This window comes from Podarcis raffonei, chromosome 9 (assembly GCF_027172205.1).
Source record: "Podarcis raffonei isolate rPodRaf1 chromosome 9, rPodRaf1.pri, whole genome shotgun sequence".
Lineage (NCBI taxonomy): Eukaryota > Metazoa > Chordata > Lepidosauria > Squamata > Lacertidae > Podarcis > Podarcis raffonei.
Window position 1 is genome coordinate 25,560,856 of NC_070610.1, and position 24,588 is coordinate 25,585,443.

The 24,588-nt window shown below is 40.3% G+C and overlaps 1 protein-coding gene across 4 annotated transcripts; it reads right to left on the reverse strand.

Moving 5' to 3' along the window:
• Positions 1-796: 796 nt before the first annotated feature.
• On the reverse strand, positions 797-23,923 carry N4BP2 (NEDD4 binding protein 2). 4 transcript variants are annotated; one of them, XM_053404211.1, is made up of 19 exons: positions 23,772-23,917; positions 22,024-22,065; positions 20,563-20,743; positions 19,698-20,044; positions 17,897-19,064; positions 16,777-16,904; positions 16,224-16,312; positions 15,572-15,648; positions 14,452-14,607; positions 11,604-13,867; positions 10,609-10,694; positions 9,706-9,751; positions 8,503-8,732; positions 6,199-6,317; positions 5,663-5,798; positions 4,745-4,933; positions 3,680-3,848; positions 2,413-2,536; positions 797-951 (listed from the first exon to the last, which is right to left on the reverse strand). In XM_053404211.1, exons 4-19 carry the CDS (start codon positions 19,924-19,926, stop codon positions 906-908), a joined length of 5,256 nt encoding a protein of 1,751 aa, XP_053260186.1. In that variant the 5' UTR covers positions 19,927-20,044; positions 20,563-20,743; positions 22,024-22,065; positions 23,772-23,917; the 3' UTR covers positions 797-905. The 4 variants fall into 4 exon arrangements, with proteins under 4 accessions (XP_053260186.1, XP_053260184.1, XP_053260185.1 ...); XM_053404209.1 differs by lacking the exon at positions 22,024-22,065; XM_053404210.1 differs by lacking the exon at positions 22,024-22,065 and having other exon boundaries at positions 20,549-20,743.
• Between the last annotated feature and the right edge of the window lie 665 nt (positions 23,924-24,588).

The window sequence follows — 24,588 nt, forward strand, 5'->3', positions numbered from 1 at the left end:
TTTTGTTGATTCTAGTGGCAACTGTATAAATGAAAGAGGAAATGGCTCCTCATTACTTACATAACGGTCAAGACCTTTAGGTACCCATGTCCTTTCCCAAAAAAGCTCAACCATCTCATCAGGCAGTATTGTCAACACTTTCCATATATGAAGAGAGTTGAAGAGTTGGGACAATCTGAGCAGATAACTCACTGAGGTATGAGACGTTGCATTTCTCTTAAGTCCAGGGAAATGTTAACACCTAACATTTCCTCTTCTCCCCAAGGAACATAAATAATTATTAGCTCTTATTACTTCAACCCACTGCATCATTTTCTCCCCCCAAAACTTTTAATTATTTCAAAGCATCTTAGCTCCAAGTCTTAAAAACATGTAAGCCTAATGTTGACAGAGCAGAGGTAGTCAATATGATACCCTCCAAATGTGGATTACAACTTCCATCGGCCCCAACCACCATGGCCAGTTGCCAGGAATGATGGGGAATGTAGTCCAAAATATCTGAAGGGTACTATGTTGGCTTCCCCGCTTATACAGAACAAGGTAAGTTTTTTAAGAAGATAATGCTTGAGATATTTGTGGATGTTCTTTAAATCTTTAAATCTGAGAAGGACAGAGTGTTTCAAAATGGAGCCTTCCCTTTGAAAGTCCATTTCTTGTACAGAAGTTCTCTTCACATGGACTCCTTTTATAGCAAGAGGCCAAAAAACTATTTCCCTTAAAAAGAAAAAAAAATCCATTCAATTTTGGCGAGGAAAACATGCTGACAAAAAACACACCTGCTAAAAACATTAAAATATTTCCAGTAAAATATTGTTATTTAAAAGTAGCACAGGAACGGCATTATATTTTGAAGTTGTTTGTATGTCAGTTATAGCAGCCTTTCCAATCCTCTTGGTGACATCCTTTTACTTCAGCATGACTTTCAAGCAGCCTGGCTTTATTTCTGTGAACCTGTGAATCAGGATAATATTGTAAGCAACCATTTAAGGTTTGATTCAAACTGCAAGGGGTAGGTAAACAGACTTTAGCACTGTTCCACAAATGCTTGCATAAGAATCCGCACAGTGGTATACAGCATTTCTCATGCTCGTTTGTGTAAGGGCTTGTGCAGGTGGAAAGGTTTTTTAATCTCTCATACAATGCTCTAACATTACACAGCATTACATGACACTTTCACCATATAGAAGGGCAAGTTTGAAATTAAACCATCCTTTTGGCCGGATGAAAGAAACTACCGTATTTTTCGCTCTATAAGGCGCACTTTTTCCCCTCCAAAAATTAAGGGGAAATGTGTGTGCATCTTATGGAGTGAATGCTGGCTCCTTGGCTTCAGCAATAGCAACACAAATCCTCCGAAGCACAGAGGGAGCGCTCCCTCCGCACTCCGGAGGCTTCGCATTGCTTTCACTGAAGCCTGGAGTGCGCACTGACCCCTCTCGCTCTCCAGGCTTCAGGGATAGCCGCCTGAAGCCGGAGGCTTCAGGTTGCTTCACTGAAGCCAGGAGAGCGAGAGGGGTCGGTGCGCACCAATCCCTCTTGCTCTCCTGGCTTCGCTTCGCTGGAGAGGCTTTCCCTCTCTGCGCAGCGCCCCTTCAGCGAAGCAGGAGGAGAAATGGAAGGGGCTCCATTTCTCCTGCCACTTTGCTGAAGGGGCGCTGAGCAGAGAGGGAGAGATTTTTTTTTTCTTGTTCTCCCCTCTAAAACAAGGTGTGTCCTATGGTCGGGTGCGTCCTATAGAGTGAAGAATACAGTAACTTAAGAAATAATAAGCCTAATAAAGAGGTATTGCCTCAAATAAGCTTGCTCTCTGTGCCCAAAGATGCTTTGGAGCTTGTTAACTGAGAAGCAGCCTCCACCATCGTGTCACATAACAAACCACTGATGGGAATTTAAAAATCAGATTGGGGCACAGCATGTGGAAGAGAGGTTCACTGTTCACAGAAGAAAAAATCCCACTGGCATTGACCAGATGAGGTGTTGAAAAGACAGAAACATGGCAGAGCACAAGGTGGGGTGTATTTGGGCTAGACCAGAGAGCTAAGGGAGCAAAAACAACTCATTTTCTATTATTCCCGAATTCTCTCCCAGCTCCAGCCTTCCACTCTTGACTTCACCCATTACCCTTTCACTAGATTTAAATGTAACTCAATCTCAAATCTCCTTCCTCACTTGATTCCGTGTTTACCACCATAGGCAAATAAAAAGAAAACAATCATTAGCAGCTAGGACTGTCATTAGGAATGACCTAGGATCCTAGATACAAGCTTCCTGCTGCACTCTGCAGACCTGGCAATAAGCCTGCCTGAGGAGCTTAGCCCAGGATGTCTACTACGCTTTCTAGTGAAATAACCACCAGTTTTTAATTGGTTAAATGCAGATCGCAAGTTGTCAGTAACGGTAGGTTCAGCTCACCTGAACTTGTGGCTTGTGAGGTATTTCATAACTGCTGGTTTGATGCGAGCAACTCCTCCCTGGCTATGGTTTCCCTTTCCTGTGATCACGTAGAGATATGGCTTACCACCAGCCAGGTTGCATTCTGTTACACAAGAATAAGAATGGTCACAATATTCTCTCTTTATGAATTCCGCATTCAACAGATTTAAAAATTGCTTTTAGAATATATCTAAAATCTTTCAATATTGTAAATTTTGAAATACAAAGTAGCCTTAGACTACAGGTCCGTCTAGCAAAGTACTGTCTACTGTGATTGGTAGCAGCTTGCTGGTATCTGTATCAGTACTGCTACTCAAGAACCTTTTAACTAGATGCTAGGAATTTAACCTTAGTAGTGCTATGTGGGAACTTCTCGGTGGTGGCGCCCGCCCAGTGGAACACCCTCCCATCAGATGTCAAGGAAATAAACAACTATCTGACTTTTAGAAGACATCTGAGGGCAACCCTGTTTAAGGAAATTTTTAATGTTTGACATTTTATCGTATTTTTAATATTCTGTTGGGAAACACCCAGAGTAGCTGGGGAACCTCAGCCAGATGGGTAGGGTATGTATGTATGTATATACAGTGGTACCTCGGGTTACAGCCACTTCAGGTTACAGACGCTTCAGGTTACAGACTCCGCTAACCCAGAAATAGTACCTCGGGTTAAGAACTTTGCTTCAGGATGAGAACAGAAATCGTGTGGGGGCGGCGCAACAGCAGCAGGAGGCCCCATTAGCTAAAGTGGTACCTCAGGTTAAGAACAGTTTCAGGTTAAGAATGGACCTCCAGAACGAATTAAGTTCTTAACCCGAGATACCACTGTATGTATGTATCTATGTATAAATAAATAATAATAATATTAACTATTATTATTATTATTATATGCAAATTATATGTTCTGTCCATGAAGGCTAGCCCATCCACTAACATGGAAAGTAACACGTCCGTTTTAATACAGTGGTACCTCGGTTTTTGAACGTAATCCATTCCAAAAGACCATTCAACTTCTAAAACATTCAAAAACTGAAGCCGCAAAGGGCGGTCTGCAAATTCAATAGAGAAAATTCGAAAAAACTCAGCGGAAGCTGTTTGACTTCCAAGGCTCATTCGAAAATGGAAGCATTTATTTCTGGGTTTTCGCCGTTCGAAAACCAAAACATTCGACTTCCGAGATGTTCGAAAACCGAGGTACCACTGTACTGTCCAGTGTAATCTCTGTAAACAAAGAAGTGTTCTTGTACCTTCTGTTTTCTCCTGCAATACTCTACCCAGGTGAGCCAATGCTTCATCCACATGAAGACCATGTAGGTCCAAAAGGTTTTCAGGAAGCTTCAGGGCATTCACTTTCTCAAAGATTTGCACGGCAGCATCGCGGTTGGCTTCTTTCATCTTCTCCTCGTGAAGGCGACCCTTGATGCAAACACACATCTACTGTAAACATCATGAGGAGTGACCTAAGTGCAGCACTGGATATCAGGATTCAAAACAGCACTATAGGCAGGGAGTTGTAATGTCTCAGAACAGCAACATGTGCATTTAGACGTAACTTGTCAAAAGTAGGTCAAGTAAGGCCTGATCAGGTGGGTTTCAGGAAGATGTAAGTCACAATGAGACTGTGTGAAATGAGCAGAGATCATAAAGGTAGGAAGAAAAAGAGAGAGGAAGTCAACTTTGTGCTCCCTGACTGTGTGCATATATACAACTGGTAAAAAAACAACTCAGTCTGCCTTAGCATGCTAAGAGAATCACCTGAAGGTTTCAGTACGGCAATTATGGTTTAAAACACCTGTAGAAGTACACAATACATGCTGGGGTCCAAAAAACTATGCAAGTAGCTCCATGGCTATTTTGAAATGCAGGGGACATTCAATAGTAATTTGTGATATGGCATGGGAGCCTGTTAATAAGCAAAAAGTCAGTGTTTCTATTGTCAATGACCAAACACTCATTTGCATGTAACGTAGCACTTTGAACTCCAGCCATTGTTAGTGAATCAGCTCTTCCATTGTTGTCTTATATTCTAATCCAGCAGCACTTTGAAAGCCATGAGTTGCTGGTTTCTGAATTAAAATGCCATGTCCACATATTTCCAATTTATTTCAAAATAAATGTTTCTGACCTTATGGGGGGGAATATTTCTGCACGCAGTCCACTAGTTCTGCTATTGGAGATTCAAAAAGAGCATTGACGCTTGCTTATGCGGTGGTTATCAGTGCAAACACCAAAAACTTATGTGATTACGAATGGCCAACATTTCCAGTAAAGAAGGCAAAAATTGCAGAATTGATTGATTAAAACAAATTTACCCTTTGAACATAAAATGCTGCTACAGACTTCATTCCCATGCGATACGCCTCCCCAGCTTTTCTCAGGCACTCTTGCTTGTGCTGTTGGTGAAGAAAAGCTTCAGCCCTGAAATCATCATATCCTGGATATTCAAAGTCTTGAAACGCCTTTGCACCAAGAATGTCTTCTGGTTCCTTGCACTTTTTGGCCTATAATTCATAAGTGTTACACTTAGGACATGATCCAAGGCTTATTAAAGTAAGACACATCCACCAAAGACATTTTCTATCTGTTCAGTTCAAAACAAGAAGCAATCATATATACTCCTACTGAAACTGACTTTTATTTACTATTTATAAAGTCCTTTCCCCAAAATGTTAAAAATGCTGAGGACCCATATTTCACAATAATAATAATAATAATAATAAGTTTTTATTTATACCCCGCCCTCCCCAGCCAAGGCCGGGCTCAGAGCGGCTTACAAGCAATAATAAAAACAAGATGAATGATTACAACTTAAAAACAAAAATAAAAAACAACATTAAAATAATGGAATATTAAAATGTAGGAAAAGAAAAATATTAAAATGTAGGAAAAGAAAAAAGAGAGGGAGGGAGGGAATCAAATTGGCTCCAAGCCAAAGGCCAGGCGGAACAACTCTGTCTTACAGGCCCTGCGGAAAGAAATCAGATCCTGCAGGGCCCTGGTCTCATGAGGCAGAGCGTTCCACCAGGCCAGAGCCAGTGTTGAAAAGGCCCTGGCTCTGGTTGAAGCCAATCTAACTTCCTTAGGGCCTGGGACCACAAGGGTGTTGTTATTTATGGACCTTGAGGCTCTCCGTGGGGCATACCAGGAGAGGCGGTCCCGTAGGTCCTGAGGGTACTATAGCAGCATCTTATTTAAATGTATTTGCAACAAATGTACAAAATAGTCATTACCTTTCTCTCTCGTGTCTTTAAAGCACTACAAGAAGAGAGTATGGCACCCTGGGCAGTTTCTCTGGCTACAACTGTCTTTACTGGATCTGACTCTAGAACGCTGTTCAAAAACTGGACGGTTTGCTCCAAGGAATAACTGAGATAAAAAAGAAGCAGCAGCCAGTGAATGATTCAAGACATATCACAGAACAGCAGAACTTTGTTAATTAACAAGAAAGGAAAAAGCAAGACACACGTGTGCACACAAGAAAGAGAGAGAAGCTTGCATTCTAAAACCTGATCTTTAATTTCTCAAATCAAATTCTAGCACCAGGCAAGTCTCCCAGGGAAAGAATTCCAGAGCCAGAACATCACAAGGAAGGTTCTGTCTCTGGTCACTACTGGCCTTATCTCAGGCAACAGGAAGATCTGGAGAAAAGCCTTCAAGGGTAGTCTTGAACAGACTTGTGCAGTATAAAGCAATTCAAAAGGTATTCAGATCCAAGCCATTTAGTTCTTTGAATTTAGCAGCATCATATGAACAAGCAAGAGCTCACTTGTGGTCCTTGAAGATTTCCATTAAGACGTTTGGGTTAATAGCTGGGAATAACTCCAGGAGTTGCTTCTCTTTCAGTTTGGCAGCGCAGTCTTTTCTAGCCATGAAAGGAGAGCGTTTCTAATCCAGAAAACAAGTTGACATTATAATTATATTATTAGAAAAGGCTTTGTAGAAAAATGGATCTAATAAAGGAAAAAGATTTCAAAGTTACAGTTTTCCACATTTTGGGGTGGGTGACAACCAATTTTTTCCTCCTCTCTCCTGTGTGTTCCCAAATCTGCTCCCCCTGGGTAGAGGCAACCTCCAGAGCAAATCACAGGGCAGGTTGGGGGGCAATGCAGAGGAAGAAGTATAGTAGTTGTGCTACTTCTTCTCCTACAACATTGGATACCACCCTTTGTTATTGGTTCCAGAATATTTAGGGCTGGCAATACTGTTTATAGGGAGACATTTCTTGCTTCAGCCACCTGAAATTTAAATCATAAAAGGCTGCTTGCAAAACTATATTGAAGAGACTGTTTGGTTTGGGAGATAAAGTAGCACAATATGGTGGCCATAAGCTGAAGTTAATAAATTAGGGTAAATCAAGATGATTCATGGGGGATACCACTAAAAAATCTGAGTTTCTAATTTAAATCTTAGCACCAATGTACATATTAACAGTCAAATGACCACTATGCCACACTTTTGGTCTTCAGAAGTACACAAAACAGGAAAAAATGCATTAGAAGCAAAACCTTGCACATGGTGCTAAATGTGTTATTACAACTACATCCATTATTTTTATACTGTTGCCTATGTGGGGGGAGGGGGTAGTTTTCATCATGACCAGGGTGCAGTGAGGAAATATTTAACTCTTCCCTTCTGAGAAATTCTAATAGAAATTTCTCCCACATGTTATTCACCTCAGAAAACAAGCTCCCATCGGTGCCAATTAATTCATTTATGCCCATCTCATTTTGAGAGTCAACCATACCAAGAAATTGGAAGTAAAGGCAGGTTTCTGGCTCTAGACTTTGGCTAAATCGCATTTCAGTCCCATCCTACTCTCTGTTTCAGCTTCACAAGCACAACAGAACCACATAGTTGTTGTACAGCACCACTTTCTATTTAATCCTCGGCACTGTGGGTTAAACCACAGAGCCTAGGACTTGCCGATCAGAAGGTCGGCAGTTCGAATCCCCGCGACGTGGTTAGCTCCCGTTGCTCAGTGCCTGCTCCTGCCAACCTAGCAGTTCAAAAGCACGTCAAAGTGCAAGTAGATAAATAGGTACCGCTCTGGCGGGAAGGTAAACGGCATTTCCGTGCGCTGCTCTGGTTCGCCAGAAGCGGCTTAGTCATGCTGGCCACATGACCCGGAAGCTGTACGCTGACTCCCTCGGCCAATAAAGCGAGATGAGTGCCGCAACCCCAGAGTCGGCCACTACTGGACCTAATGGTCAGGGGTCCCTTTACCTATCAGCTTAATACATCAACATCACTGGTGGAATGTTATCCTGAAGCAAGATGGCAGGGCCACCCTTACAGATTTTATGTGCTAGAAAACAGTCACTTGCCACCCACTCCCTGACCTAAACTAATAACCAGCTTTCTAGGCAGTGCAGCTGTTTGCAAAGCGGTTACTGTTATAGCATAAGGAAGTGGTGGGTGGGCCAAGTCTGAGAACTGGAACAAGAGCATGAGAGGTCCATTATGCTGGGAGCCTAGTCGCCGATCTTATGCCCTGCTGCATGCTTCAGTTCACAATGAAGGTGAAAGATAGGAAACGCCTAGTGCTAAGGGTAAAAGGTATGTGTAAAAGGTTTTGACCTTTAAAGCCCTTCACGGCCTAGGCCCTACAGGACTGCCTCTCCTGGTATGCCCCACGGAGAGCCTCAAGGTCCATAAATGGCAACACCCTAGAGGTCCCGGGCCCTAAGGAAGTTAGATTAGCCTCAACCAGAGCCAGGGCCTTTTCAACACTGGCTCCGGCCTGGTGGAACGCTCTGCCTCATGAGACCAGGGCCCTGCAGGATCTGATTTCTTTCCGCAGGGCCTGTAAGACAGAGTTGTTCCGCCTGGCCTTTGGCTTGGAGCCAATTTGAATCCCTCCCCCTCTTTCTTTTTTCTTTTTCCTTTCTCCTCCTGTGATGAGGCTGCATTTTAATATTTTAATGTTTCAATATTTTTAATGTTATATTTTAATCTTGTTTTTAAGTTGTATTCATTCAACTTGTTTTATTATTGCTTGTTAGCCACCCTGAGCCCGGCCTTGGCTGGGGAGGGCGGAGTATAAATGAAAAATTATTATTATTAATCATACCAGGTCCTCTTTTTCTTGTAAGGCGATTTCTTCGGACATTATCTCCCGGAGTGATACTTTCTGCGTCTGGACATTCCAGTGATCCATTAAAGGGAAAAACTCTGAAGCAGCTGAGTTGTCAGGTAGCGTATCTGTAGGCAGTCTTTCGGTCTTCTGTACTTGACAGTTTGTATGCGGAGAAAGAAGGCTGTCCAGCTCATCTAGACAGAATTGCTCAAACAGCATGGGATCTACAGAAGCAACAAAGCCGGAAGGTGATGAATTATTTTAAAGGAACAGTTTCAAATACAGATAATCCAAATACATGTATTTTTTATGCATTTTGAAAGGTGTCACTTGTATTAAGGCATAAATAAAAACAGACTGTTAAAAACTATTTTATTTTACTGTGTTTTTCTAACTGCAACACATGTATATTGATGGCACGTTAGTATTTACTCTCTGCCTTACTCCATGTTGTGCCTGTGCACCTGAAAAAACATGGCTGCTTTCACACTCCTCTGCTGGCTCCTCCTCCTTTTGGGGAACTTAATTTCAAAAGCAGTGGCTTGAAGCACAGATTGTGGTTCTGAGGGTCTGAGAAGTAGATCACACATAGGTAATTCCACACCTCTGGCCTCTCAGTTGCAAAGCTTCGTGGTTTGCTCGGTCCCTTTGTGTCCACATGCTGTTCTTTACAGCATTTTTACGACATACATGCTCTTTCTTTTCACAAATAGGTAGTGCTTTAAAAAAAAAAGCAACAACTAAATATATACATAGATAATTGTGCATCCCTATTTCAAATAAAATTTGCTGCACATATAAAAGGACAAGAAATAAATAAACCTTAATCTGAGTGTAGATGAGATAGACAGAGGGGCGGGGGAGAGTAAGAATAATATTGTCCAAGCTAGGGCTGTGCAAAATCAAAAACAACACTCTGTTAGGTCCTGAAACCCAATGGGTTGCCTGAGACAAGTTGCTATCAGGCAGCACAACCTACCTTCTAAGGTGGTTGTAAGATAAGGTGGGATTACCCATATGACCCATATGTGCTGCTATATTTATTTTGCATAGAATAACTTTGAAGACTGAATAACTTTGCCATTCCTGCTGTATTTGTTACTATGTGATGATCAGAATCCGGATGCACATCTAAAAGGGCACCCACTCTAAATAATGGAAGGCCCAGAGTGGTCAATTAGAACAACATAAGCTTACCTTCTTCAAGAAGCTTATGTAACTCCTCTTCTCTCCTCTGTCGCTTCTAAATTAAAACATTTTAAGTTCAATTAATTATATTATTAAGTTTTAATGAATCTCCAATTAGGTGTTGTTGTTTTTAAAAAAAAGGATTAATAAAATTTGTTTGGGCAACTGTACTCAGTTTACAACAGGTTCAGGCTGTATGCAAGCACAAACTGGAAATTGAATTTCAATTTTAGAGAAACAAGATGAGCAAGGTAGAACAAGTGTCTCAGTGATAAATGATGAATCCTACTAGATATAATAAAATAATAATAATAATAATATTAATTTATACCCGACCCATCTGGCTGGGTTTCCCCAGCCACTCTGGGTGGCTCATAATAATTCAGCCTCTCATAACCATCATGCTTAGCTTTAGTTAATGCAGGAAGGGGTTAATACCATAAAGCAAACTGTTTTGCCAGACTTGACTAGGTTACGATCCCTCTCTTGGAGAGACAGAGGGTCAGCATATTCTCTTTGTTCACTCTTTCCACCATGTGAATCAGACCAGAGAAGATGTCTGGGCTTATCACTTCAAGCCCAGACCATTTGTTTAGAAACATTTTTACCATGTTTTTAAACTAAGTTTTTCTGCCTGTGTTATCTTGCGGCTGCATAAAAAGCACATGAATCAGACCTTTGACATGTTCCTCTTTAAAAAGTTAAAAAGTTAGTTGGTTCAAAATTTTGATTGTATGTTTAAGAACTTTTATTTGGAGTATATGTGACCTCAGTGTAATCATGCCACTTATTTACATGCACTATAAATTATGGGAAATATTTTATCAGGGGTCAGCTAATAAATAAATACCAGTGCATTTTAATGCAAGCATAAGATACCATAGAATTGTCTTTAGAAAGAAACTGACTTACTGTAATAGATGCTTTCCATTTTTCATGTATTTCTTTGGCTAAATTCAGATCAATATGAACCACATAATCTTCAGTAGTTAGAGATCCTTATTGAATAAAAAAGCCAGAGGTTAAAGCACTGTAAAAATTAAATGTAGTTCAGCCAAGCTTATTCTTAATCAAATATGTTGGGTTTTTTGTAAGATAAAGCATCAGTTCCTGAAATAATTCAGAGAATCTGTCTCGAAACAGAGCAATATAACACTACTTTGAAACCTAGCTTATTTATAAACCACAATTCTACCGTGGAATAGGAAATAAATTAACTCAAAGCAGTATTTTTAAACATAAAAAATCAGTTTGACCAGGTACAAATTTCACTAAGGAGGAGTACCCAAAGTGAGAATATGGAGATGATGAAGCTAATCAGACAGACAGACTTTGGACCAGTGATAGAGGGACCGTGTGCCCCCCCCCCCCGATGTTGCCAGACTACACCTTCCCATTTCTGACAACTGGTCATGCTGGCTGGGACTAATGAAAGCTGGTATATTGTCTACAATGACTGACTTTCCAGGATTCTCTCTCAACCCAGGGTCTTTCCTAGGCCTACCTAGGACCTTCTGGATTCAAGGCAGAGCTCAATGCTCTTCACTGAGCTATGACCTATCACTTGTCTAGAAACTGGACTTAACAGGGGCACCTTAAATCTCTACCCTATTGGCCTTCCCAAATGTAGACTTTTAAGTAACTTGATGTAAGTGAATGGCTGCCATTCACTCATATGGTGGAAAACAGAGGAATGGCTTGGAAGATTTTGCAAAATGAGTAAAAACTGCTGACCACTACCAAGTCTGACCACCACCAAGATACAGGTGAGTCTTTTTTCTAATATCTATCAATGGCTGTAGCTTCAAATAACCAATACTTTTGCGTTTTTTAACTCCTTCTACAATGGGTTAACTATATAATCTTGTCAGTTCCTAGCATTTTAAAAAAAATCATGGTTTTATTACCTGAATCAACACCAACAGGTCCAAATATTTCACTTAATTGAATGGCTAGTTCAGGAGGTAAGACCAATTCTAGGGAATTTATATTCACAGATTTTGATACAGGTGTGGGGTTCACTAACTTGCTTTTATCTTGATTGGGTATTTTGTTTTCTTCATTTTTTGCTGCAATTAGAAACATTGGTTTACAATTCATTTTTTTATCCACCTCAAATTTGCTCTCCTTGCTTGCAGAGCCCTCTGTAAGTATTAGATGAGATGGGAGCTCTTCTATAATTGAACACTCTGAATGTTTCTCTGAAGATCTGTTGTCTATTTCCACATCAAAAGTGGGTTTCAAAGTGTTAGGGCCTCCATTAAAATCATCAGCTATAGTCACAGGAACACTTAAGTCCACTTCAGTATGCAACACCTTGTTCGGCTGCTCATTTTCTGATAGCATAACAGAGTTCATCTCTTCTGTATGTGTGGTATCTAAAAGTGGTTTCTCATTTCCTGATTCTTCGACATGAGTTCTTGGAGCAAATGGCATTAACTGTTTGTTTTCTGATGGGGAAGCAGTTGAAAAGTTGTGTTCATCTTTAACAATGGAAGATTCATCACCTCCATCATCAACAGAGAGATTTGTTATTTCTGAATCCTGACTAATTCTAGAAGACACAGTTCCTTGAGTGGTTTCCTCAGAATCTGCAAGTCGTTCTCTATAACCAGCATTTTCATTAGAGTCAAGAGACTTGCCAGGAGGTTGAATCTGTGCTTCCTGCAAGGGTCCAACCTCATCATCTCTGCACAACTTCTCAGCAGAATCTAACAAGATCCCTGTAGCCCAATCAATGTCCCTATTACATCTTTCATACAAGTCCTTCAGTGCATCAAATGAAACAGACTCAAAGAGTTTACACAAAATATTCAGATTCTCAGATACATCAATGTTAACAAGTTCACTTTCTTCCACATATGTGCTTTTCTCATAGGTTACTTTATAGGGTATTTTTTCTGAAGCAGTATGAATGCCTTTTGGTATGAATCCATCCAGTCTGCCATTTAATACTTTGGTATCTTCCGAAACAATAATTTTCCTTTCAAGCCTCCACAGGAGAGCAAAATCCTGGGGCTCCGTCTGCGAATACTTATTGGCCTCTGTCATGATGCATTCATCAGTTTTCTCTTCCAGCAAATTAGACAGACACAATTCTTCCTCTGGTTTACTGATGGCCAAATTGTTGGTAAATGTTAGAGCTAATTTATGATGCTTGCGTGCCCTTTTGTTCTGCACAGACTTTTTCTCACTAAGAGTTTCAGAACCAGAAATTTCAGGTGCCAGAAGACTTTCCTTCTTTGATGAGACAAGTAGCTCTCCAGCACCTGCAGATGTTGTAGGAAGTACCGTTACTGTGTTCAGAGTACTTTCGTTAATATTGCATTGACTACTTCTAATCTCTTCTGGTTCATCAGTGTTTCTCTTTGGTATTCTTTTCATTTTGTGCTGTCTTTGCTCTAAAGAGCTTTGGACAGGCCAGTCTCCTACAATCAGCAGTTGCGATGCATCTTCTTCCGTATCATCAACAGACATACAGGCAGAGAGCTGTTTAATTTCTTCCTGTTTACTCTGAGAAAGTGGCAGCTCTTCATGAATATTAACTGGATTTACCTTTTCATCTTCATCTAGAATTGCTAATGCATTAAAATTGGGGATGCTTAGACCTTTATCCTCTTTGCCATTCTTTATAGTCAGTTTTTCCGACCTTCTAGCTCTTTTCACTCTCTGCCCCATAGTTTGTTCTATTGGCCAGTCTCCCACAAAATTTACTGTCTCTGGCCCTACCGGTTTATCACAACCTGAATCTGCCTTATTCATGTTTTTTGCCAGTCTTAACTCTGCTTCTGTTAGTACTTCAGCACATTGATTTGCTTCAACTTCATCTATTATGTCCTTGTTATTGTGCTTCTGAATATTTTCACTGAAATTTGAGAATTCACTTTCCTCAGGCTTTACCAAGTCCATCTTAATTATTTCCATTTCAAGGGTAGAATCAATTTTGTCTGTCCTTGATGATGCGTTGAGATCTATGTCTTCCAGAGAGGCATTACATTTAGAAGTACAGTCTTGAACCCAATGCTCCAGTTCTCTCTTTTTATTCAGGAGAGTCTGATTTTCCACTGTAACTTTCTGTGACTGATGCTTATCTTCCATACTTAATTCTATGCATTTTAAAGGTGAAGGAAAATGTTCCTTGTTTTTCCCAAAATGAGGCATATCTTCCTTCCTGTAAATCAAACAATGGATTTTTAAAATGCATACCTTAATCATCTTTACCTATGCTAAAGCATTTAAGCCATAACATCTTCTAATATATATTGAAATATTTATATACATATTCCTAGAAAGATAGAAGGGCCAAGATGGAAAAAAAAGGACTGCTATTGAGTCAATCCCTTCTCTTGGATGTAACTGGGATTATTATTAAAATGAAAACTGGATGCTGAAGGGAAGGCATCAAAGTGGAAGTTGTTAGATTATGGAGATATATAAAACCTGAAATTCCATGCTACTTCTGAAACTGAAAGTGTAATTATTCAGCACATTCTGTGATATAAGGTCTTAGTTAGACTTCACAGACATTTGCTTTCACACTTAACAGATATAGATAGAATCATAGAGTTGGAAGGGACCCTGAGGATCATCTAGTCCAACCCCCAGCAATGCAGGGATATGCAGCTGCCCCACATGGGGATTGAACCTGCGACCTTGGCATTATCAGCATCATTAAATAACCAAGTAAACTGGCTTGAAGTTTTGTATTTCAATACTTTCGATATTTTAATTTTAATTTTGATACTTTAATTTTACCCTTCTCCCTTTTTGTGGTGAAGAACTTCATCACAGGTAGCACTTTTCAATTCATCTGGGATTGAAGAATTCAAAATTGAATTAACAGTCAGGCAACGTTCATATCGTTCCAACATTCTTTTGATCGTCTCTTTTGATACGCCATGAATATTTCGCCTAAACATTAAAAAGAACGGAATATCTGAGAACGAATCTCACAGTAAAAGGCATTATTCCAACCTTCGTTGAAAACATCTGAGGCAACTATTAAACATTTAACTGAAGCTGTTTTCCGTGGTGTTACAATTTAAGGAGCAGGTACTGAGAATTTTCCCAACAGCTGATGGTGCATAAACAAGCAAATAAAGGTTTGTGCAACATGAAAACCTACACTGCCATATCACGTTGCCTAAGTAATAAATAAATAAAAAGTAGTAAACAGGTAGAGTTCCAAACTGGGCAAAAGAGATCTTGGCACCCTCTACTTTCAATTTCTACTTGACTATTTAGCAACAGCTTGCTAAATGTGGAAAAACCCACTGCTACAAATCATGACATTTTAAACCACTTTTCTTATAGCTTTAGAAATAATTAATGGCCAGAAAGAGTAGATTTTCTTGGGTATTTTTTTGCCCATGCCGACTTTAACTTTTATTAGCAATGGACCAGAGAAAGAAACAATAATCAAAATCTAAAAATTATAAAGGAAAAAGGAGAAACAAAATACAGTTATTAGGTACTACTTTGCTCGCCACTTATATATGGAAGATCATGTTGTCACAACATCCCACCTTTCCCTATCCTTAACCAATGAAGATAATGGGCTTGACTGATAGTATCTATTCTTGAGGCTCTTTAAAAGAATCTCTGTAGCTGACAGCCACAGAATATTTTTGAAGCAACTGAAGCTTTACATGAACTAAAGGTACAATTCGCAAATGAATTAGTCCAAGTAATCACACAGGTTCTCTTGGAAGAAAAGAGAGAACAATTCATAGTATTGCAGCAATCCCTATAATTTGCATTTGCATTTTGGGGTTCAATAAAAGCTGGTCTCACTTCTACTAGCTCATTTTTCTGAAGATATTATTATTTCTTTTCAAATATGCTATAACAGAATTGTGAGGGGTTTTTTTTTTACCTTTCCAGTTCTTTGGGTTTAAACTTCCACCAGGTATCCGGTTCACGAAATATAACCTTATATTTGTGTTCCTGGGACTGAATAAAAGTGTAAAAACGCTTGAGATACATCCCTCAGCAGGTTAAGAATACACTTAAAAATGAACCAAGTCATAGTTCAGAACACATCTCACCCACCATCATTGCTGGTCACAAAGAACAAGATCTTCATCAAAACTGTACAACATAAGCGCTCATAATAAATGTCTCGTGCTTAGATAAGAGAGATAAGAGATAAGACTATAGATGTTATAGTTGTAATCCTAAACACACTTACTTGGGAGTAAGCCCTATTAAACTCAGTGGGACTTGCTTCTGAGTAAACATGCAGCTTTTACAAATGACTAATATCTGGGCTCCATTAAATGATGCTTGCTCCTGCAATTGTACCCAGGCAGACTTTCGAAAGTATGTCTTGAGCTCATGTTCTGCTTCTCCATCCTCACTGCATTGAGTGTGAAAGCATTAGGCCAACTCAATCTCCTCCCCCCCCCCCCATCATCTCAACAGCCTATAGAGAGCATGAGCTCAAATACCTCCATGCTGTCTACAAATATGCAGAGAAAATGTTAATGGGCTTTTGGTTCAACAATAATAACTTATGGAATACTAACCAATGCAACATAAGGTTTCATTTCCCAAGCCTGTGTGTTTGTGTTGTCTATGATTATTGGAGTGATGCTTTTTTCAAATGCTTCTTTGGCTGAAAAACATACCAGTATTTTTTTTTAAATGTATTAATAAAACCAGCATTTTTATGTTAACTCAGTTAAAAGAAAAGTATAGAAAGCACTGCATAACCATGACAAACCACTGCAGAAACACTCAAAATACTCAAAGTTGTCATATGCACTAAAATATATGAACCTACGTTCAACTATTCAATATACAATACTAGCAATATGGCCAGAAGTATGACCAAAGTTTGTATTCATGGTGATATCAGGTGAATGACAGGTAGGCTGCTTTGTCGACCTGTCAAAACAGCCTGTGTTATGAGGGAGAGCTCAGGATCTAGCCCTCTGGCCTATCCAACCCAGTTAGTTGTTGCTTAATATGTGCTTATAGGCAAGCACCAATCCTGGCACAAGAACTTCATTAAGTCTCCTCTGTTTATAGATTCCAATATTCTTAATCAACAATTGTTCGACTTCATCTAGCACATACCACGTTTCCGGTTCCACTCATGCGCGTCTGCTAAGCAATCAGCATTAAATTGGTACTGTCCATTTTTTTGGTAAAAATAATCATCTGTACTAAGAATGACACCACCAGGGTTATCCTCAAGCAAAGCCCTGCGAAAAACAGAAAATGCTAAATCAATCATCTCCCCTCCCTTCCCCACTCTCAATTTCTCTTTAATTGTGCGCACACAATTTTAAGCCTTAGCTGGAAGTGAGGGGCATTGTGTAGTAATATGGATAAAGGTAAAAGTAAAGGGACCCCTGACCATTAGGTCCAGTCGTGACAGACTCTGGGGTTGCGGCGCTCATCTTGCTTTATTGGTCGAGGGAGGCAGCTTACAGCTTCCGGGTCATGTGGCCAGCATGACTAAGCCGCTTCTGGCAAACCAGAGCAGCGCACGGAAACGCTGTTTACCTTCCCGCCAGAGCAGCACCTATTTATCTACTTGCACTTTGACGTGTTTTCGAGCTGCTAGGTTGGCAGGAGCAGGGACCGAGCAACGGGAGCTCACCCCGTCACGGGGATTCGAACCGCCAACCTTCTGATCGGCAGGTCCTAGGCTCTGTGGTTTAACCCACAGCGATAAGCCATTCTAAATCAGGGCTTGTGCTATCTATGTGGCACACGTTTTAACTTTAAAAAGTAGCTAAATCTTGGGGAAAGTTTCAAACATTATTTCTGTCCTCCTAATATTAAACAAAAAACAAAAAACCAAGAGTACACAGCACCATTCTCGGGCTGTCACAATGCAACACAATGATGACAGCAACTTTCAGTGTCAAAGCACATGATCAGGAGTCTAGACTCTATATAAAAACCATGCAAACCAGAAAATCAGCTTTGGAAATGTATGCTCCTTCTCACACTCCTATCCAGAGCAATCCTCTCTCACTTCCTAAAGTTGACCATGGATTAATATTTAACTGACACAAAACAGTGGCCTCCCCCATAGATAAAAAGATAGTGAGGGTTTGAAAATTATGGGAAAGAGGGGATGTGGTTTCTGTCTGTGTATACACATAATGCAGAGTCACAGTTAATGCACATGCATGAGTGTGAGAAATGATGCATTTTTTAAAAAAAAATCATATGAATACTCTACCTTGCCAAATGTGATTTGCCTGATCCAGGAACCCCTCTAAGAAGAACAAGCACATGACCTGCGAGAGGAATCTTTCTTCTCATCATGTGACAAACAGGAGGCTGGTGTACTTGAGAAATGTCCATTTTCGGCAGAGAGGCTTTGCTGTCCCAAGACTGTGAAGTTGTTTGAGAAGAATATATTTTCCCAAGACTCCTAGAGTTTGAAGCAGGCCTCCACTTCCCAGGGCTGACAGCAACTGGAGTTACGAAGCTATGGCTTGCATTTTGAGGATAAAAGACAGGAGCCATTAGGTTCCAGGTACACTCCTGAGACTGTTTCTGAAGCACAGAAAATTGTGAATTCCACATCTGCTGAGACTGGTCAACATTTGTAAAAGGTGTCTGTTTGAAAGTGGATTCTGCACATAGGTCAGGAACAGAAGTATTATTATAATAATTATTACACACAGTCACTGTGTTTCCCTGTTTTTCAGTCTTGTGTGAACAAGAACTAGAATTGTCAAACACACTGTTTTGAAATTCAGCAATCCCCTGGCAGTGTTGAGCAGACACATCATTTAGGGTTGTAAGGTCCAAAACAACTTCTGGAACTGCACCGCTGTCAAGTACAACTTCAGGTAAATTACAGTTCTCTGGGATTTGTGCAAAAATATCCACATCATTTGTCTGAATGCCTGATTTTCCACAAACTACTTCAGAGTGTTTGTCACAATCTGGATTTAAAGGAGTGGAGGTTTCTAATTTTTCACTGTCTGTTTCCTTTTTCTGCAAAGAAAGCACAGTATTGTAACCCAAACAGGACTCTGCACACCCAGATAACTCTTTAACTTGATCAGAGCTACCGTGGTCCAAAGCCAAAGACAGATTGCCTGAGATATGGTCATTTTTTGAATCCTTCATTTCACTATTTAGATTATATTTCTCAAAAGGATGGCACTGCAAGAAAACCAGTTCTTCAGATGATGAAGACTTTTCTGATTCTTCACTAGATTTCACATTTTTTATTGCAGCAGAACTTTGGCCCTCTATTTCATTAGTAACACAGCTTGGTTGATTTTCACCAACCAATGATGCAGATATGGAATCAAAACCTGAGACATGTGGTGAAGATGTTATTCCCTTAGCAGCTGTAGACAATTCTAGCAGATAATCCATAGTGTCTTCAACTATGAAATGAAGAAAAAGCACAGTCACTGGAAGCGATATGAAACTCATTCTAAACTACAGAAAATATAAAGATCATTGTACAAATAGACATTGAATTTAAGATTTATTTCAAGGTTACTTGTTCTTCAGACAACCTGAAAGTTCCCAGTTGCAGTGCCAACAACACGGATCAATATAGTCAGGCACCTGCCAAAGGCCCTAGGGCTCAGAAAAGCCATCACTGACCTCGCTGTCATCAGAACTGTACCATGGTACTGCTACCAACATTCAGTTATGCTCTGCTCTCCACTGACTAGCTTACCCAGCCATTATGTTAGATTCCCCAAGATGCAATGCCTGATGTCAGGCTGTGTAACATAATTAGTGCCAGTACGAGGTAAGCAAATCTGTAGGAAGAAGAGCCAAAGAGCAACGCCCTGAGCTAATTGGGGTAACTATTAGGAAGTAGTTTGTGAACTTGTGCATTGATTATTAACAAGTGGCTGTTGCGACAAAATGTTCTAATATAGAATGTTCCTGCTGTTCAGGGTTCCAGTCAATCAGCCATGCCTTGATACCCCATGTTATCATCTCTCTCTCCTTATCACTGCGTTAAACACAAATGCTGACAATATTAACAGAATTTGATTTACCTCTGAAATCACATTCAGATAGCACCATGTAAATGACAGTAGGATCTAAGTCAGAAAACATTTCTGAAAGACTGCTGAAGAGTTCTTCTTTATCAATCCCATGCGGTGTTTGTAACATTGTTAGATCTACTGAAGGCGGGACCAAGTCGGCAGATGCAGCAGGCGTCGCTTCTGAGTTTATGCTCTTTCTTGATGGGCTCACACCAAGATTTTTCTTTTTCTTTGGCATTTTTTTCTCCAAAATATATTTTCCCTCGAATTTTATTTCGTCTACATAACACTGATTATGTCATGAGCAAGGCAGCGTCATTTGTATGCAGAACATATTCAGTTCAGAAACAATGAACCTAGAATGGAGACAAGTATTTTCAAACATGCAACTGAGTCACTTTTTTCCAAACTCTTTGGTGTACACCAAAGATGTGACATTCTTTAATTTTTTAAAACTCTAAAGTCTAGTTCTAAACTGTAAGTGAAAAACATTTTATTGGGAAAGGCTGCTAACGCTCTTCATCCTATATATCAAGTTGTCAAAAGTCATAATAAACACAATCTTCATAATAAACAAAATTCAAGAACATTTCAGTCTCTAGAGTAGTGCCTAAATCTTACATTGTATGGCAGGTATTTTAAATTCAGGTGTTAATAAGCATTCACAAAACTGCAAGCTTCACAGGATTATCCATAGTATCAATGCTGTGACAACACATACTATATTAGTATAGCAAAACTATACTAAAGCACACATTAATTAGTACAGGGTACACAGAAAACAAGAGTGCTTTAGGAATTAAACACCAATATTGTGACAGTCAAACATAACATCTTTAAAGGGGCAAATATTTACTCACTTTCAGGAGCATACCTTTAAATTTGATAAAGATAAAATTAGCTGGTCCTCTATTTCCACATTTCATCAGTTTTGGATAAATTGCCAAAACAAAGTTAACACCAGGAAGCTACATCAGGCCCCACTTCTGTTTGAAACTCCTGTGTGTATCATCCAGTCTGGAGTTCGCTCCTTTTGCTCATGAAGGTTCATTAGCCTGCAACAAGAAAAAATCAGGACGGCTCAGAATTCAGATGCAATTAAATTCAGAGCATACTGGTATATACAGAAGTGGATTTTTATTTAATTTTTTCCTTGCCAGGATGTGCTGTCACACACACCCTTCAATTCTGGCGAGCTTAGCTGCAGACAAATCAGTTGTTTATATTCAGCAGTGGAATGTTAACCATCTTCCTTCCAATAACTATCCCATATTAATTGCTTTTATGCATTGCTCTTCTCTGATAGCTACACGTAGGCCATATTTGTCCTAGACCAAACATTCTCATTCAAGAATATACCTTATTGCAATGGCATTCGGTCCTTCCATCGAGCTGAAACTACTATTTCAGACTCAACATTTCCTCTGACATGTGGCATATTTGGAGGGACATGAGAACTGCAGCAGTTAGAACACTTATGTGATCTGGGCACTCAGATTACACAAGCAGCCTAATCATTTCTGGGCCAAATTAAAGGCTTTGAATGTTAAAACCCTGTAATGCTCGACCAAACTGCAGGAGGCAGTGGAAGACAGGAGTGCTTGGCGTGCTCTGGTCCATGGGGTCACGAAGAGTCGGACACGACTCGAGACCACATGGCTCGAGACCACGTTATTTGAAGGATAACCTACACATGCATAAGCCTGCCCAATCCACCAGTCAGAACCATTAGGCAAGCAATTCCCTGGGACAGGGGTTTCTTAATAGTAGCTCCACACCTTTTGAACACCCTTTGCAGACAAATACACATAGCCTTATCATGGGTGGCCTTGAACAACCCTGATGACACATTAATTTAACCCTGCATTGTGCTGCACCTGAAAAAAAGTGTGCCTGTGAATTGTGCTGCACCTGGGAAAAAATATTTAGCTACTGCTAATTTTTCTGTTTTTCATAACTGTATTTTTTATGAATTTTATAATTTTGTAAACTACCTTGTGAGAGCCCTGAAAGGCAGACTAAAACTTTTTAAATTAAATAGTCAGTGAATCTACTTGTAGAGAGGTGTCTGCTTAACAGATTATGATGACTCATGCATAAGTGCAGCAAATTAAGAGTTCAGAGTTTTACCCTTGAGCCCACTTATACAGCTTTGTCTTAGCACCAACAGAACTCACTAAGTAATCCATGTAAAACATTCTCACTCATTGCTGCTTTCCTAGCAGAAAAACCTATTATGAACTTTTCATCAAGCATGGCAGCTTAACAAAAGCACACAAGGTATCTGTGAATATAAACCTGGAAAATATAACTTAAGATCATGTCATAAAATAACCATGTTTTCCACAGATGTATCTGTTGCCCAAGAGTGTTTCCCCTACAACAAACACATAAATGTTTAGCTGATTTATAACTATGTAACATTAATAAAATGACTCTTGTTTTACAATGGCTTATTTGCTCAATAGATTATGGCTACCTCTCAGACGTTTGGGGAAGAAGAACAGATTATTCAAAACTTACTTTAAAAAAACAATGAGAAGGGAACTTTTGCATGTTTACATGAATGTGTTCAACTACCCCTCCTAAAAATTATTACCCAAGCTAGCATCAAGGGGGGGGGAGAACTTTTTAAAAAGGCAAAACAATTTAAAGTAGGGCTCCTCTTCTCAATCTTTACAAGTCAGCTACATGAATCATCTGAGGACTTGAGTGTTTGAATTACAACATGGTTATCTACCCAACCTGTCTGGCAATAAAATTAAAACCTGGTATTAAATGTGTCACCTGTTTTAAAAAGGTCATTTGTTGCATCCACATATTAATATCAGAAAACCAAATCTTTTTTGGTTGGGGGTTGTTTTGCTTTTTGCTGAAACTCAGGATGAGCATGTGCTTATTTTAAGCTGTTACAAACTGTGCACTTATAATTGCACTGATTACTCATTAATTAATATGCTTTTAAATATTGATAGTTTATTTTAGGATGATTTTTAAAATGTTATATAATGTTCATATAATAAAGTTATTCAACAATGAATATTAATATTTTGATATTTATACCGCACCCATCTGGCTGGATATTTTTTGAAATGATTTAGTAATTAATCGCTATTGTAAGGAATTATTGATTGGAATTTATGTTCTGTTGTGAGCTCTGAGCATAATTAAATGGAAAAGCTGCATACAAATGAAAGTGTTTCCGTAATAAATAAACTTGAAAAGAGCATTAAAGCTTACTACATGTTTCTCAAAATGTAAACAAAATAATAATGTGAAAGAGAAATACTAGTCGGGCACTCTTTGTGTTTTGTTTTCCTTGTACTACAGTTCTAGCAATTAAATTTAAAAATGCCTTATACTGTAATTAGGTAGTTGTAAGAACTTTTGGAGTTCTGTACACTTGCAAAAAAAACCCCAAAATAGATAGCCAAGGCAACAGAACATAGCAACTCTTGGAATGATTTTTTTTCTTTCATTGCAGCCATGTTTCCAGCTTTTTATACACCTCCCTTTACACTGACAAGCAATTAGGGAAGAGGCGCTTGATCTCTGCTAAAATCCAGATCCCGAAAATGTATCTGCTGGTTTTATCATGGTCGAGCTCGGTCTATGAAAGACTAGGGGCCGGCAGAAAACTCTGAAGATGGGCCTCTGAATCTAAAAATAAATAAATGAGAATGCAGAGCAAACCAACAAAACAAACACCTCTCCATGGGAAAGAGACACAGACAGCCTCCCTTGCCACATCCCCGCGAGCATTTCCCTTCCAGCAAAAAGGAGGAAGCCGCGGGGCCGAGGGGCGGCGCGGCGAAAAGCGATGGCACTCTGCACACGCTCAGAGGCCATGAGTTCCGGAGCGAGCCCCGCTCCCGCCGCTGGGGAAAGGGGGGGGGGCAAAGGCGAGACAAAGGGAAGGGGGCTGAGGAGAAGCCGTGAGCCCCGCTCGTCGTCGAGGCATTTCCCCGGCCGGCCTCCAAAGGGGGCAGAATGAGGCCCGAGGAAGGCGGCCGAGCCGTCCGGCGGCCGAGGAAGGCGAGCGGCCTGTTTTTTCCCCCCTCACACCCCCGCGCTCGATTTTACCTCACGGCCGCGGCGGCCGCCTCCGACCCTTTCGTCTCCGGGCCCGCGCTGCTCTCGGTCAGGCGCGAGTCGCGTAGGGATCCACAGGCTCGCGGGCTTGCTAGGCCTCGAAGCCGGGGACGCAGCGCCTCTCCAAGGCCGCTCCCGGGACTGCAGCTCGGGAGGAGCGGCGGCGGCGGCGGCGCGTCCAGGGCGGGCACAGGCGCCGCGAGGCAGCGGCGGCCTAGGCCTCACACCTGGCTATTTTCAGGAGGGGAAGTGTGAGGCGACGGCAGCAAGGAAGAGGCTTCGGGGCTTCCCCCTTAGAAAGAGAATCCAGGGAGGGAACCCGAGGGTCATCTAGTCCAACCCCGAGCGACACAGGGGGCGGGGCTGGATCCTCTCCACTTCTTTCCCTCTTTGGCGATCCCTCCTAAGCCAAGTAAGATTGTCTTCCATGAACAAGGTTGTTTGTTTGTTTTTCAAAAAAATTTATTGGTTTTCACAATATTATAAACAAAGAAACACACAAGACAAACAAACATAAATCATAGCCTTATTGAAAATTACACTTATTAACATTGTTAAGTGACTTCCCCGCTTCCCCTTGCTTGAATTTCATTGCATATCCTTTTAACGGTTTTCTAAATCACAGTTCTTATAAAATTTAACTTAAACATTAACATCCTTAGATCTTCACATTATGAAATTAAACATATTAATTCATCACTTAACATAAATAAAATCCTAGGCCAATTAAGTATCTGCAAGCTGTTTTCAGTTAATTTAACTTAACATATTTAACTAAGTAATCATTAAATTGAATCCACTCTTCCTG

Bases quoted from the DNA above. Each gene is read 5' to 3' on its own strand.
- N4BP2 (XM_053404209.1), bottom strand. From the start codon at position 19,926: ATGCCAAAGAAAAAGAAAAATCTTGGTGTGAGCCCATCAAGAAAGAGC. The intron at 3,849-4,744 runs GTAAATTTGTTT...GTTTGCATCAAG, and splicing joins CAGCATTTTATGTTCAAAGG to GGTCGCCTTCACGAGGAGAA. The intron at 952-2,412 runs GTGAGCTGAACC...CCTGATTCACAG, and splicing joins CTCACAAGCCACAAGTTCAG to GTTCACAGAAATAAAGCCAG.